The sequence below is a fragment of the Heterobasidion irregulare genome (genome assembly GCF_000320585.1).
Source record: "Heterobasidion irregulare TC 32-1 unplaced genomic scaffold scaffold_07, whole genome shotgun sequence".
NCBI lineage: Eukaryota > Fungi > Basidiomycota > Agaricomycetes > Russulales > Bondarzewiaceae > Heterobasidion > Heterobasidion irregulare.
This window is the reverse complement of record NW_009258203.1, coordinates 1,438,183-1,451,390: the sequence shown is the minus strand read 5'-3', so window position 1 is coordinate 1,451,390 and position 13,208 is coordinate 1,438,183. Positions and strand designations below refer to the sequence as shown.

Genomic DNA, 13,208 nt, shown 5'->3' with positions numbered 1-13,208 from the left:
CAATTGGTCATTTTTATACGTTGGGCTACCACTATCACAATTAGCCCAGGGAACCTTTTTTAGTATAATAAAGCGCACATGATAAGCTTAGCAGCTTAACACTTGAACGAGCTCTTTATTCCCTGCCCTAATATACCCTAGAACGACCTACTCTCCAATCACTAGCCAAAGTAGCATGACAAATAGTAGAAAAACAAAACCAAAGAACGGTTATGGTAACCAAAATTAGCAAAGCAATACAAGGAGAAACTGCCTGACCCAGAGCCACCACACTGGTTATACACCCAGATTTAACAGGAGTTAATACTATAACCAGATACTCAATCACTGGATGAGTATATACAGGAGTAGCAACCTACAAGCTACAACACACACAATATTACTTCTTCAACTTCAACAGAAGAATTGGATTCCCCTTTTTGGGGCTTTGCTTCACCAATAAACCTAGGACACCAGTCTTCACAGTCAGAGATCTAGAAATCAACGTTATTCACACCAAGAATACCGTTGATATTGACAATGGAAGACCAATCCACTTCCCTCAAGAATACATTGCAGCACTTAGGAAGCACATCACCAAGGACATTGATTCAGAAGGAATCAGATAGGAACTCATCGAGCATAGTCAACAAAGGCACGGATACACCATTATTATTTTTTGGACCTATACAGTCGTGAACTAGGACATGCTGGATCATACTAGATACTTACCTCATAGAACTGAAATCAGCGGAACTGTATCAGTTATCAAAAGAGGAGAGTTTGCCCACAAAACTTATTATTTCAGAAGTTTCATCAGCGGACAAACCTTTGACAAAGTCCTCACACTTTTGGACCAAATCAATAACAGAATTAACAAGATCATCAGAAGAGAACCCATATTCCAAGAAGGACTCAGGGCTGGAAGACAACACAAGATCCCCTTCCACTTCATAGAATAAACAATTGAGCCAACAGTCCAGAAGGGATACCCGTCCCCATACCACAACAACCTGATCTACATCTTCAAATACTTACCCAAAGATGTCAACCCAGACACCGTTTATTGTGACAAGGAAAGCAGACACTTCTATATTGGAGGAATCCTCACTGGATTCTACATAGGAAGCGGAAAGGAGGAATTTTACAGCAGGCCATTCCTTGGAAAAGAAATCCACGCCACACCCAAATTACAGACCACTAAGCTTGCAATCATCGTCGCCGAGCTCAGGAGAATCAAGCCTAAATCACTAACAAATTGGAACCGTAACTCACCAAAAACACACTTATATAGCATACCCTGGGAAGCAACCAGTGGAAGTCAACTCTTTAGAAGAAACACACCCACTGCATCCCCAATACAAGAAACCTCTCCACAAGCAAGCTTCCGAACCCCTTCATCAGTCGAAAGCCCCCAAGAAGAGTATACATCTGGAAAAACACCCCCTTGTATTAGCTCCGGATTATCTCTAATATAAAGGGCAACAGTAGGGGTTCGGTAGCAACTAGCCGTCAGCTAATCCCATGCGACAAACCACACGAGACCACTGTCCCATAGGCTTCGGGACGCGAAACGGAGCGTATCAGGGTTTGAAACGGAGCGTGTCGGGGTTTGAAACGGAGTTAGTCAGCATGCGCGTGCCCGGGGCTAACCTAACCATAGAGAATTCTCTTTCCCTGGCACTGTCTTGCAGTGATTTCTTCAGGTAAGGGGGCATTCAGCAAGTGCTTAGCTTGGCAACCACTCTAGGCTCTTGGTTTTGTTTTCAGGTATTTTTTTATGTAAATAAATAATAAATAAAAGGGGATAATAAGAAATGGTGGCACTGGGCTAATAGCTCAAGTCATATGTCCTTGCTCACACTTATGTAGGCCACATAAGAAACCATGTGAGCAAAGCAAGCATCCATGACAAATTGGGTGAGCAGAATGAGCCATGTTTTGGTGCTCCTAGCAACCCTAGCAACTAGAGTGGGCTATGCCTCTGCAGCCATTAGAGCTTGAAATGGCATCCTAGCACCTCACAGAGAACCTCATGGGGGAGCCTCATAGGGCAGGATCTTATTAGGAAATCTTATGGATAAGACCTTATAGGGTGCTTTATATAGGAAGAATGTCATAGAAGGGTTATATAGAGATATTGGGGCATAAGACTTTATGGGCACTGGGCTTTATGGGCACTGGGCTTTATGGGCACTGGGCTTTATGGGCACTGGGCTTTATGGGCACTGGGCTTTATGGGCACTGGGCTTTATGGGCACTGGGCTTTATGGGCACTGGGCTTTATGGGCACTGGGCTTTATGGGCACTGGGCTTTATGGGCACTGGGCTTTATGGGCACTGGGCTTTATGGGCACTGGGCTTTATGGGCACTGGACTTTAAGGGTACTGGACTTTACAGGCACTAGACTTTATGGGTGCTGGACTTTATAGTCAGTGCACTCTACAGGCACATGAGACCAAGCACTACAACAAAAACTCAGATTAAGCATGGGCACTGTACTTTACAGGCACTGTACTTTACAGACACTAGACTTTATAGGCACTAGACTTTGTGAACACTAGACTTTATGGCCACTAGACTTTACAGGCACTAGACTTTACAAACACATCGGACCAAGCACTGTAGCAAAAACTCAGATTAAGCATGGTTGCGCCGTCGCAACATGATGGGTGAAAAGCTAGTATCTAATAGTGTCTAAAAGTATCTAAAAGTCAGGCTCCTACCCATCTGAAGGTGAGAGGGAGCGGGTGACTATGAATGACACGTGCCAAGTAGATTACAGTCACGTGTAAAATATTTCCCAATAAGGAACTTTTAAACTTCAACTGCTAACCTCTCACCAACGGCTAGCATAAAACATTGGTAAACAAATGCCACCCGCGGTGCCAGTCACCCAAATTCAAAGCCCGACACTAGTTTAACAACAATATATTTTATTCTTTTGTTTATCGATAAGAAATATGAAATGGTGTGTCGCGTCACATCACTCTGCATCAGTCTATTCACTGCATGCCTCTTATCATCCTGTCAACCCTATGATCCCATGCCAGCACTTGCAAAGCTTCTCTCTTTGAGCCAAATTTACAAGAAGACTCTGAGCTTCTTCAAGAAGCACCCATGCCTGTGGCAGCTAAAGGTTGTCAAAGCAATTCTGAAGGGTGACAGAGATGTGACTTGCATTTCTGGAACAGGTTCTGGAAAGACACTGACATTCTGGATGCCGTTACTATTTGCATCCAGAATTCAGATCATAGTCACACCTTTGAATATCTTAGGGAAGCAAAATGAAGGTGACCTCCGCAAGTTGGGTATTCCAGCAGTCACACTTACAGGGCAAACTTCTAACCCTGCAATTTATCAGGTAATGTACAAAATATTATTTTCTCACTAGCCTCTTATTCTCATAATTTATTAGGCAATTGAAGATGGCTAGTATTGTGCCATTATTGTTAGCTCCGAGGAGCTCATAAAGGAGAATGGAGGTTTTGAGAAGCTTTGGAAGAATGAACAGTTTACTTCTCAAATCATCAGACCCATTTTGATAGAAGGTAAGACTACTGCGATGCAATGTGACACGCCATTTCATATTTCTTGTCAATAAACAAAAGAATAAAATATATTGTTATTAAACTAGTGTTGGGCTTTGAATTTGGGTGGCTGGCACCGCGGGTGGCGTTTGTTTACTAATGTTTTATGCCAGCCATTGGTGAGAGGTTAGCGGTTGAAGTTTAAAAGTTCCTTATTGGGAAATATTTTACATATGACTGTAATCTACTTGGCATGTGTCATTTATAGTCACCCACTCCCTCTCACCTTCAGATGGGTAGGAGCCTGTCTAAAAGTGTTAATAGTATCTAAAAGTGTTTAATTTCCTAATTGGGAGCAACACATTGTGAGCATTGGATTGGTTTCTAATTTCATGATATTAGCACTAATTCTATACTAAGAAGTCTCTAATTATTAGTAGGAAATAGTAAGTACTACTGCTCTATCAGTGAGAAGGTAAAGATGTGGCACATTTTATACTATTTTAGCATATTACTCTCCTTCATATATGCCTATACTATTATCTTGTAGCTTCTTTGCTGACTTTCCAGCTGCTTTTATAAGGGATATAGAAAGAGAGAAATGTGCATTAATGCCCCCAGCCACTTTGTTGGCAGCTTGGCAGCTGCCACAAGAGGCTATAAAGACCTAGGTACCTTGGCCTTGTACACAAGATCATTAAAGTTGTCATTGTTAGCTAATGACTGCTACTGGTCATTATAGGACACAACATGTGGGTTGGACTTAGGGATATGCTATATGCAGCCTTATAGACCTTGTCTATTAGTATAGTGGCTAATACTGTCTTGTGCAGCACACAATCATCATCATTATTGATACTACAATTTTTAGCACTATTTATATTGTTTATTGCCTTGTTATACAGAAGATGCTCAAACTTGGTGTTTTCTTCTAGCTATTAGGCTGTGGAAAAGACAGTCATATTGGTATGTGGTGCCAGAATGATATATTTGCCTGCCATATAGGAAATATATGCATTAAGCATATTAAGATCATCTCCAACAATCTTGTGCTTATTTATATATAGGCATGCCATACATATACTCTTGTCCCCACCCTCTACCTCACTAGTGGCTATTTAGAAAACCCCTCTCTCTTATTGGATCTTGATTATTCATAATCATGTTTTTGATCAAATTTGCAAATTCAGGTAGCATTGTCTATACTAGTAGAGTCCCATTGAATATTACACTCAATCATAGTTACTTCTTAGTCCAAATTGTATAAGTGCCATAATTTATTTTTATCCTATATAAAGTGTATTATTGATTTTCCATTGGTTTATTATCTTCTTAGCTGGTGTTTAAACTAAATCCTCAAAGACCTGACTTTTTAGGTATTTATTGACCTATTTATTTATAAGATAGAAGAAAGATAAATGTTAAATACAATCAGAAATGTTGAGGTTGCCTATATTATGTCTACTTATTTAGATTACCAAGTTTATATATTAGACCTTGTGGCTTAGTGGCTAGAGCATCTGTCCCAGGTGCTTGCATACATGTGGTTGTTGGTTTAACTCTGGCAAAAGGCAAGTTTGTTATAAGGTATATTCTGTGTTTAGGTATTGAACTAGTGCTCTAATAGACATGACTTTATAAGAAGGCTATGAGAACTGTGATGCTTGATTTATTATGATTTTTCCGAAATTTCAAGTTATAATCAATCCTAATAATTCCTAATTTAGGAAAATTATGTCTAATTAGAACAGGTTTAGAGAGGGGGTAAGCTAAAAATGTCTAATCCTAATTGTTCTTAATTATGCATAAATAGAACTAATTAGAGCTTAATACAAATGGGTGGTTTTCTAGATGTACTCAAGAACAAGATACAAGTAGAGAGCCTCCTGATGATAAGCAGCCCCCGACCAGTGAGATGTCAACAAATACTGGAAATCCTGGATCCAAGGGACTGGCTATGGCCAAATCCACCCCCTTCAATGGAAACAGAAAATGAACAGAGCAGTTCCTTCATAAAATCGACATAATGATACTCACCAGGAAACACAACTTCCCGGACGAGTTTACAAAAATCACATATGCGCTATCCTACATGAAAAGAGGATCAGCAAGGATATGGTCAAGAAATTTCACTAAGGCAAGGAACTTAAATGATGACTGGGACCGCTATACATGGAAACCCACCCAAGACATGACTTCGGTCTACCAGAAAATATCAGCAGACTTCGAGGAATTTGATAAAATAGTGGATGCCAGAGACAAACTGGCTAGGATCAACCAAGGGAAGGAATCCTTTAACGCATACCTTCAACTGTTCAAACAAATTGCCAAACTAGCAGGAGTTGATCTGGAAACCAAGAAAACACACTTTTTGAAAGGCCTTAAATGGGAACTGGCCCGAGGAATTTATCAAGACCCAGCAGTACAAACTACCTAGGATGAACTAGTGGCCAAGGCCAAAAGATATGAGATAATGTGCATAGAAGAAATGCAAGCACAAGACCTTAGGCAAGGAAAATATCAAGTCTTTACCCCAAGCAACTACTACTTGAACTTCGCCCCAAACCTACGTCAAGAATGAGAGTCACAATATGTCCCCATGGATGTGGATGCTGCAAAAATAGACATTGATGCTATTTGTTTCAAGAAACTTACCCCAGGAGAAAAAAGCCAACTTGCCAAAGAAGGAAAGTGCTTCTATTGTAAGAAGCCCAGGCACATGGCACACAGATGTCCCTCCAAACCGAAACAAAGATTTCCCCCACCTCAAAGAGGAAGGTCATTTCCGAGACACTGCATGACGAGGGCTGTGGAAACAGAAGGAGGAGACAAAGAATATCCAGAAGAAGGCAAACAAAGAGTAGCCCACATCCAACAAATAATGATGGGGCTCAGTCTCGACAAAATTGCTGAAGCCAGGACCTTCAACAAATCAAAGGATTTTTGAGATCTCTTCCATCGGCAGTGGATGCAAAGAGTAGGATTCTTGCAGGAAATTGGTATGCTTCCTTGGTCAATAAAGACATTGACCAAGAGCATGGACATCCAGATATATTGTATCTTTTGGAAATGAAATCACATGGTGCACCATCACTCCGAATCGAAACAATATTAATAGGCAAGAATCAAAAAGCTGCTACACAGGCTTTAGTCGACAGCAGAGCAACAGGAGTATTTATGCATCCCAATTTTGTGGAAAAGCATTGAATTTACACACAAAAGACACCCCACCCCATACTGGTTAATACGGTCCAGAACACAGCATTCAAGGGAGGACCTATCACAAGATTTGCAAAACTAAAACTACAGGTTCTAGACAAAAAAGGGGGAGTACACACCAGATCGGCAAAATTCTATATAGCTGAAATCAGGAAAGAAGATGTCATCTTAGGAACCAACTGGTTGTTAGAGCACAACCTGGAAGTCGACTGGCATGCCTATGGATTATATTTTACTAGGTGCCTACCATCCTGCAACATCACAGGAGGACTAATCAAAGCCAAGAGGGCTTTCAGGAAACCAGGATGTCAAGAACCAGAGATGCGGCGCATGGTGACAGTACCACAAGACCATAACTACTCAATCCCATCACAAAAGCCAGGAAAAGGACAGCTAGGCCGGAAAGTGGGAAACACTACAGTACTACATCTGCGGATAAAACCTAAAATCTGGGGATCACAACCCAAAGGAATGAAATTAGAGTACTACCTCAGGATCCAAGCCAAGCATTATATGGCACCGCAGTGGGCTGAAGAGGAGACTCAGGAAGGTGGTGAACTGCCATTGGCTTTATCTTCCACAGATCTAGACAAAGATGGAGTATACCTCGTCAGATGCCTGGACACAGGGCAATTGGAAGCCCTGGAGTTATACAATGACCAGGATGAAGGATTTGAGATTCATTGTACTGAGACCTCTGCCGCCAATACACCGGCACATAAAGTAGAACCTACCAAAGCAGCAATAGGCAAACAGACCAAGCACACCAATTTGCAAAAATTGGCAGAAGAAGCTTCAAAAGGGAAACCTGAATTACCCTTCGAAGAAATCATTCCCAGAGTATACTGGTGTTAGGACCGTGTCCTAACACGTGCATAAGCACGTGAACAGAAGGGAAGGTCAGGTGTTTCCTCGGACTTGAACTATTAACGACTAGGACTGTGACTTGACACGCGTCTAGGCACGTGACTCAGGACACGGTCATGAGCTACGCACATGACTCGGACTCGGACTGACTACCATTTACATGCTGATGCATGAACGCTTACGTACTATGATTCCTCTTCTGTTGTAATGACTGATGTTGATCGTGATCGGTTCCATTTGATATTGCTGCGGACAGACATTTGATATACTTACTATATATGGTTACATCGAGGAGCCGCGGAGTACAAACAATGACTGCAGCTTACATGCATCGATCGTTGATAGTACTTAGCATTTAGAAGCACGGACCATATGTCCGTCCCGCCCTAAATAGCCATGTACTATATATAGGAGAGCTGAGCTTCTTGGAAGTCTCAGCTGGTTCACTTTGTATACATCTTGATCTCAGCACTGCGCCCGGCGTCTGGCTACCTTCAGCTCACGCTTCGCGATCTCTGTCAGATCTAAAGAACCATACTCAGTCTGACGAAGCACTGGATTTGTCTCACTGCTCTCATCATTCTCTACCACCTGCAACCTATCAAGGACTCGCTGCCTATCGAGTCATCCGTTGGGATCCCTCCGAAGTCATCTGTTGTATCGGAGAAGACTTGTTCGTACCCGACAAACATCGACACGTGATCAATCAGCATCTCCTTCGACTCTTCGAGGAGAAGATCAATACAGATCAGCCTTTCTTGGAACAAGCCCAAAGATGAGCCGTTGTCTTTATTCGTTGGGCCGTCACAATCAGCTTTAGCCCAGGGAACCCCTCCTAGTGCATCACGTGCACGCGACTAAGCCTAACCAGCTTAACAACTGGAAGTACAGGAAAGTTTTCAAAGGACAGAAACCAGGGAAATTACCACCCAAACAACCATGGGATCACAAAATAGAATTAAAGGACAATATGGAACACTCACTCAGGCCAAAACTTTACAGCCTTAGCCCGATGGAGCAAGAAGAGCTCAAGAAATTTATTGACGAGAGTCTCAAGAAGGGATTCATTTGAGAATCCAAATTGCACATGGCATCGCCGTTCTTCTTTATCAAAAAGAGAAATAGAAAGCTATGGCCAGTAATGGATTACCGGAAGCTCAACAAAATAACGATCAAGAATAAGTACCCTCTACCGATTATTCAAGAATTACTGGATCTCTTGACAGAGGTGGAATACTTCTCACTGGTGGACATCAACATAAGATAAAACAATGTACTTATTGATGAAAAGGATGTCCACAAGGCCGCGTTTGTAACAAATCTAGGAATGTACAAACCTCTAGTGATGTATTTTAGACTCACCAACTCACTGGCGACATTTCAAACTATGATGAACTTGCTTTTCAAGGACCTTATCTATGGAGGAAAGGTAGCCATCTACATGGACGACATTCTGGTATTCTCAAAGACTATGGACAAACACATCAAGACAATGCAGCAGGTTTTACAAATATTACAGGACAACGACTTATACCTGCAATCCTTAAAGTGTCATTTTCACAAGAAGAAAATCGACTATTTGGGATACATCATATCCCATGGACACCTGGAAATGGACCCAATCAAAGTGGCCAGAATCACAGAGTGGCCAACTCCAACTAAAGTCAAGGAGGTCCAATCATTTTTAGGATTCTGCAACTTTTATTGCAAATTTATCAAGGATTACTTGAAAATAGCTAGGCCACTATTTGTATTAACATAAAAAGAACACAGCTGGGATTGGATGCCAGCATGCAAAGAAGCATTTCAAGCACTCAAAAAGACATTTATATCATCCCCAGTGCTTGTCATGTCAGAAACTGGGAACCCATTCCACATCAAATACAATGCATCAGACTTTGCAACAGGAGCAGTATTATCATAAGTTGCCCCAGATGGAAAATGGCACCCCTGCGCCTACATTTCCAGATCACTCTCACCCACAGAACGCAACTATCCCATATATAACAAAGAGTTACTAGCGGTCGTTCAAGCCTTCGAAGCTTAGTGATATTACTTGGAAGGCGCCAAGAACCCAGTAGATGTCTGGACAGACCGCAAGAACCTAGAATGGTTCAGAACAAGTCAAAAGTTGAACCGTCGACAAGCAAGATGATCTTTATTCCTTTCGTATTTTGACTATAAATTAATGCACAAGGTGGGAGTCACCAATAAATCCGATGGTCTGTCATGGTGTCCAGACCATAAAGAGGGGGTGGAATTTGACAATTCAGGCAAAACACTCTTGGAACCCAAACTTTTCAATCAAGTAAAAGAAACAGGGCAGAGACCTTTTGCAGAAATCAACACAATCACCATAGAGGAAAAACTGAACACCCACATGATATGGCATATTAGAGCCACAGGACAAGGAGACATCACGATTATTGACGAAGACTTCAAGAAACAGATTATAGCAGCAAATCAGAAAGACAAGTGGCTAATCAAAACTCTAGCCAAGGTCAAGGAACTAGGCCCTCACAGCATGAAGAAAGGCCTACAGGAATGAAATGACAAGGAAGGACTTGTTCTACACAGAGGAAAAATCTATGTTCCTCAAGACAAACAACTTTGTTGAGAGAATATCAAGATGAATCATAACAATCTAGCAGCAGGACATCCAGGACAAAAAGGAACACTAGCCTTGGTAGGACAAGAATTTACTTGGCCTGGAATATCAAACACAATCCACCAGTATGTGGAAGAATGCACAACCTGCCAGTCTACCAAGAATGACACACACCCAACAATGGTTCCCCTCCAACCAATAAAGATTCCAGACCGACCCTTTGGAACAATCACTATGGATTTCATTACAGATTTACCTCAGTCAAAAGGATTTGACTCACTCTATGTGGTAATGACAGATTCATAAAGGCAATGATAATCACACTGTGTCTGAAAAGCATTGATTCAGACAGAACAGCCCAACTACTACTGGATCATACCTGGAGAAGATATGGACTACCCGATAAAATCATATTGGATAGAGGAACACAGTTCGTGTCAAAAGTAGCACAAGCACTACTCAAGGAACTAGGAATCAAGTCAGCGCTCAGCACAGCATACCATCCACAGACAGATGGCACTACCAAATGAATGAACCAAAAACTGGAGCAGTATCTCAGAGCATTCTGCAACTCATCACAAGATGACTAGGCCAATCTAATTCCTTACGCGGAATATGCCCACAACATACATCAGCACTCAGCCACAAAAAATCACCATTTGAACTTCTGCATAGATACCAACCAAAAGCATATCCAGCCATTATAGGAAACATGAACATACCTACTGCCAATGCACGACTCGACACTCTGCAACATGCTAGGAAGGAAGCACAAGCCAGCCTCAAAATCACAGCCGAACCCATGAGAATACAACATAACTGTTTTAGAATGGAACTACTGCCCTTCAAGAAAAGAGACCAAGTATGGTTAGACAGAAAGCACATCCACATGAACTACCCCTCAGAGAAACTAAGACCCAAATGATTTGAGCCATTCAAGATTATTGACACTATCGGAACAGTCAATTTCAAGCTGAAACTGCCCAACAGCTGGCAGCACATTCACAATGTCTTCCATGCCAATCGACTTACGCTCTATAAGGAGAATGCAGTATACAGACCCAACTACCTGAAACCAGCCCCAGACCTAATCGAGGGGCAAGAAGAATTTGAATTTGAAAAGATCATCAGAGCCCGACATTTTGGTTGATGGAAGACCCTACAGTACCTGATCAAATGGAAGGGCTATCCTAAATTAGATAACTCTTAGGAATCGGTGGCAAATGTCATTAATGCCAAGGAAGCCATCATAGAATTCTACCATAGGCACCCTTCCACAGTCAGAGGAATGGAAGCTTCAATCTTAGCCTTAACAATTGAACTAGAGTACAATAGGGTCACCGAAGAAGATCAGATCAAAAAGAAGCTTCAAAAGCATCTAATCGGACGAAGACTTCTATCCACACAATTAGAAGATCCCCAGATCATGGAAGCAATCGACATATAGATGACACAGCTAAAGAAGTGATCGGTACCTCCGCAGTCAAGAAAAAAGAAATTAATAATCAATAATCAAAGAACTCAATCAAAGAAGCCCAATTTAGGCGCATCTTGATCTATGCCATAGCACCAGCAATCAAACAGTGCTAATTGGCGTATGCAAGCTTATCAAGAGCTACAAAAACAGACAAATCAAGGTTTAGCATGGTCAGGCAAACGACTATGACCCCCGTGTTGAACCCTACACTAGTGGAGGTCGCCATATACACCTCTGTAGCTACTGCCACCGTTCTAGCTATCTCTCTTGCCATTATTCTTATAGGAGCTATCTATCAGGGATTCTGCGTCATTGCTAGCGATCTCATATAAGTACGGACCATCAACAGCAAAAAACTTCTTCCAACCCCCCAAATAAATGTCCTTGGCCATTCAAAAAATTCCACTTCCTCGAATCACCCCACTACATCATGTCCGACTTCCATCACACTGCCTCTTCCACCACTCACCCTCATTCCACATCCCCTTCCTTTATTCTATGTCCCATCTTGGTCACCTCTACCAACTCTTATAACTCCCTTGCCTCTATAGACCATGATCAAGGCATCACAGTGGATGATCCATAACTCAAAATAGGCGTCCCTGACCTTCTAAGTTGTATACTTAACCCTCACATGCCAAGCGTGGCACAAGTGTTCACCCTGTTCAATACCACTTCATACACACTCATTCCTATCTACCCTTCCCCCCTCTACGATCTAACTCATTACCTAAACCCCAACCTCGTAGGGGCACTCTACCATATCACATTCACCAACAATGAAGCCCCGATCATGCTGGAACAGGACGGACTAGACAATCTAACAAACTTCTTTTTCTATTTACAGCAGATCGTGATGACTCGTGCGTATCAAGTATACCAGGGACCACTGGACAGGCATCAGATAACTCTGCTTTCAAACGTAGCTGTCACCAACTATAGAAACAAGGGGCTGCTCAACCTCCCAGCCCTTAGGAGTGACATGATCAGCTACCGCCCTAACGGGTACAGCTCTCTTAGTATGAATCTCCTCCTTCGTCACTCCCCGACTAAGTGGATCAACACACTAAAATGAATCCCTTTCCAATAAAACATGATCCAATAGTTCTGGATCACAGGATTTGGGAGAGAAAGGCTGGTTATAAAAGAATACATGCCAAGCAGAATGCTACCAGAATGGCTTTTCCCCACTAATAGATGAGGAGAACAGCATGTAGCCACCTATTGGTCAGAAGGAGCCAATCCATTGAACAACGTGAAACCATGGTACATAACTAGGACGGATGTAATAGAGGAAGATGGGTATCATTTACTACAACCAGAGGAACTTCTCTACAAGCTGCAGTGAATCATCAACACCCCGGGAACCTCCAGGAACACAGCATGCCTCCCTGCCACATCTCTCGTCATCTTCCTCCCGGTGCTAAGGGAATCCCCTCTAATGCCTATTCCACTCATTGCACCATTGCCACCCTTTCCCCCTCTTCAACTAAACATCCCAATTCCTTTTCAGCATCCAATCTCAGC

At 42.2% G+C, this 13,208-nt stretch overlaps 5 protein-coding genes across 5 annotated transcripts; 4 read left to right on the top strand and 1 right to left on the bottom strand.

The window, feature by feature from the left end:
• Positions 1 to 379: 379 nt before the first annotated feature.
• On the bottom strand, positions 380 to 1,410 carry HETIRDRAFT_117068 (uncharacterized protein; the record flags this gene model as incomplete). The annotated part of the gene is made up of 8 exons (XM_009550165.1): positions 380 to 444; positions 497 to 560; positions 712 to 720; positions 809 to 827; positions 1,018 to 1,096; positions 1,178 to 1,221; positions 1,266 to 1,279; positions 1,324 to 1,410. The coding sequence occupies 8 exons, from the start codon at positions 1,408 to 1,410 to the stop codon at positions 380 to 382; spliced, it is 381 nt and encodes a 126-aa protein (XP_009548460.1).
• A 1,643-nt stretch (positions 1,411 to 3,053) lies between these two features.
• On the top strand, positions 3,054 to 3,512 carry HETIRDRAFT_232841 (uncharacterized protein; the record flags this gene model as incomplete). Its single annotated transcript, XM_009550164.1, has 2 exons — positions 3,054 to 3,344; positions 3,417 to 3,512. Coding segments are annotated over 2 exons (387 nt in total), but the record flags the coding sequence as incomplete, so codon positions are not given.
• A 2,003-nt stretch (positions 3,513 to 5,515) lies between these two features.
• On the top strand, positions 5,516 to 5,947 carry HETIRDRAFT_49425 (uncharacterized protein; the record flags this gene model as incomplete). The annotated part of the gene is made up of 1 exon (XM_009549654.1): positions 5,516 to 5,947. A coding segment is annotated over one exon (432 nt), but the record flags the coding sequence as incomplete, so codon positions are not given.
• A 791-nt stretch (positions 5,948 to 6,738) lies between these two features.
• HETIRDRAFT_49390 (uncharacterized protein) lies at positions 6,739 to 8,668 on the top strand (the record flags this gene model as incomplete). Its single annotated transcript, XM_009549651.1, has 3 exons — positions 6,739 to 7,062; positions 7,408 to 7,569; positions 8,459 to 8,668. Coding segments are annotated over 3 exons (696 nt in total), but the record flags the coding sequence as incomplete, so codon positions are not given.
• Positions 8,669 to 12,315: 3,647 nt separating this feature from the next.
• HETIRDRAFT_452968 (uncharacterized protein) lies at positions 12,316 to 12,756 on the top strand (the record flags this gene model as incomplete). The annotated part of the gene is made up of 2 exons (XM_009550163.1): positions 12,316 to 12,544; positions 12,608 to 12,756. 2 exons carry the CDS (start codon positions 12,316 to 12,318, stop codon positions 12,754 to 12,756), a joined length of 378 nt encoding a protein of 125 aa, XP_009548458.1.
• Positions 12,757 to 13,208: the final 452 nt, after the last annotated feature.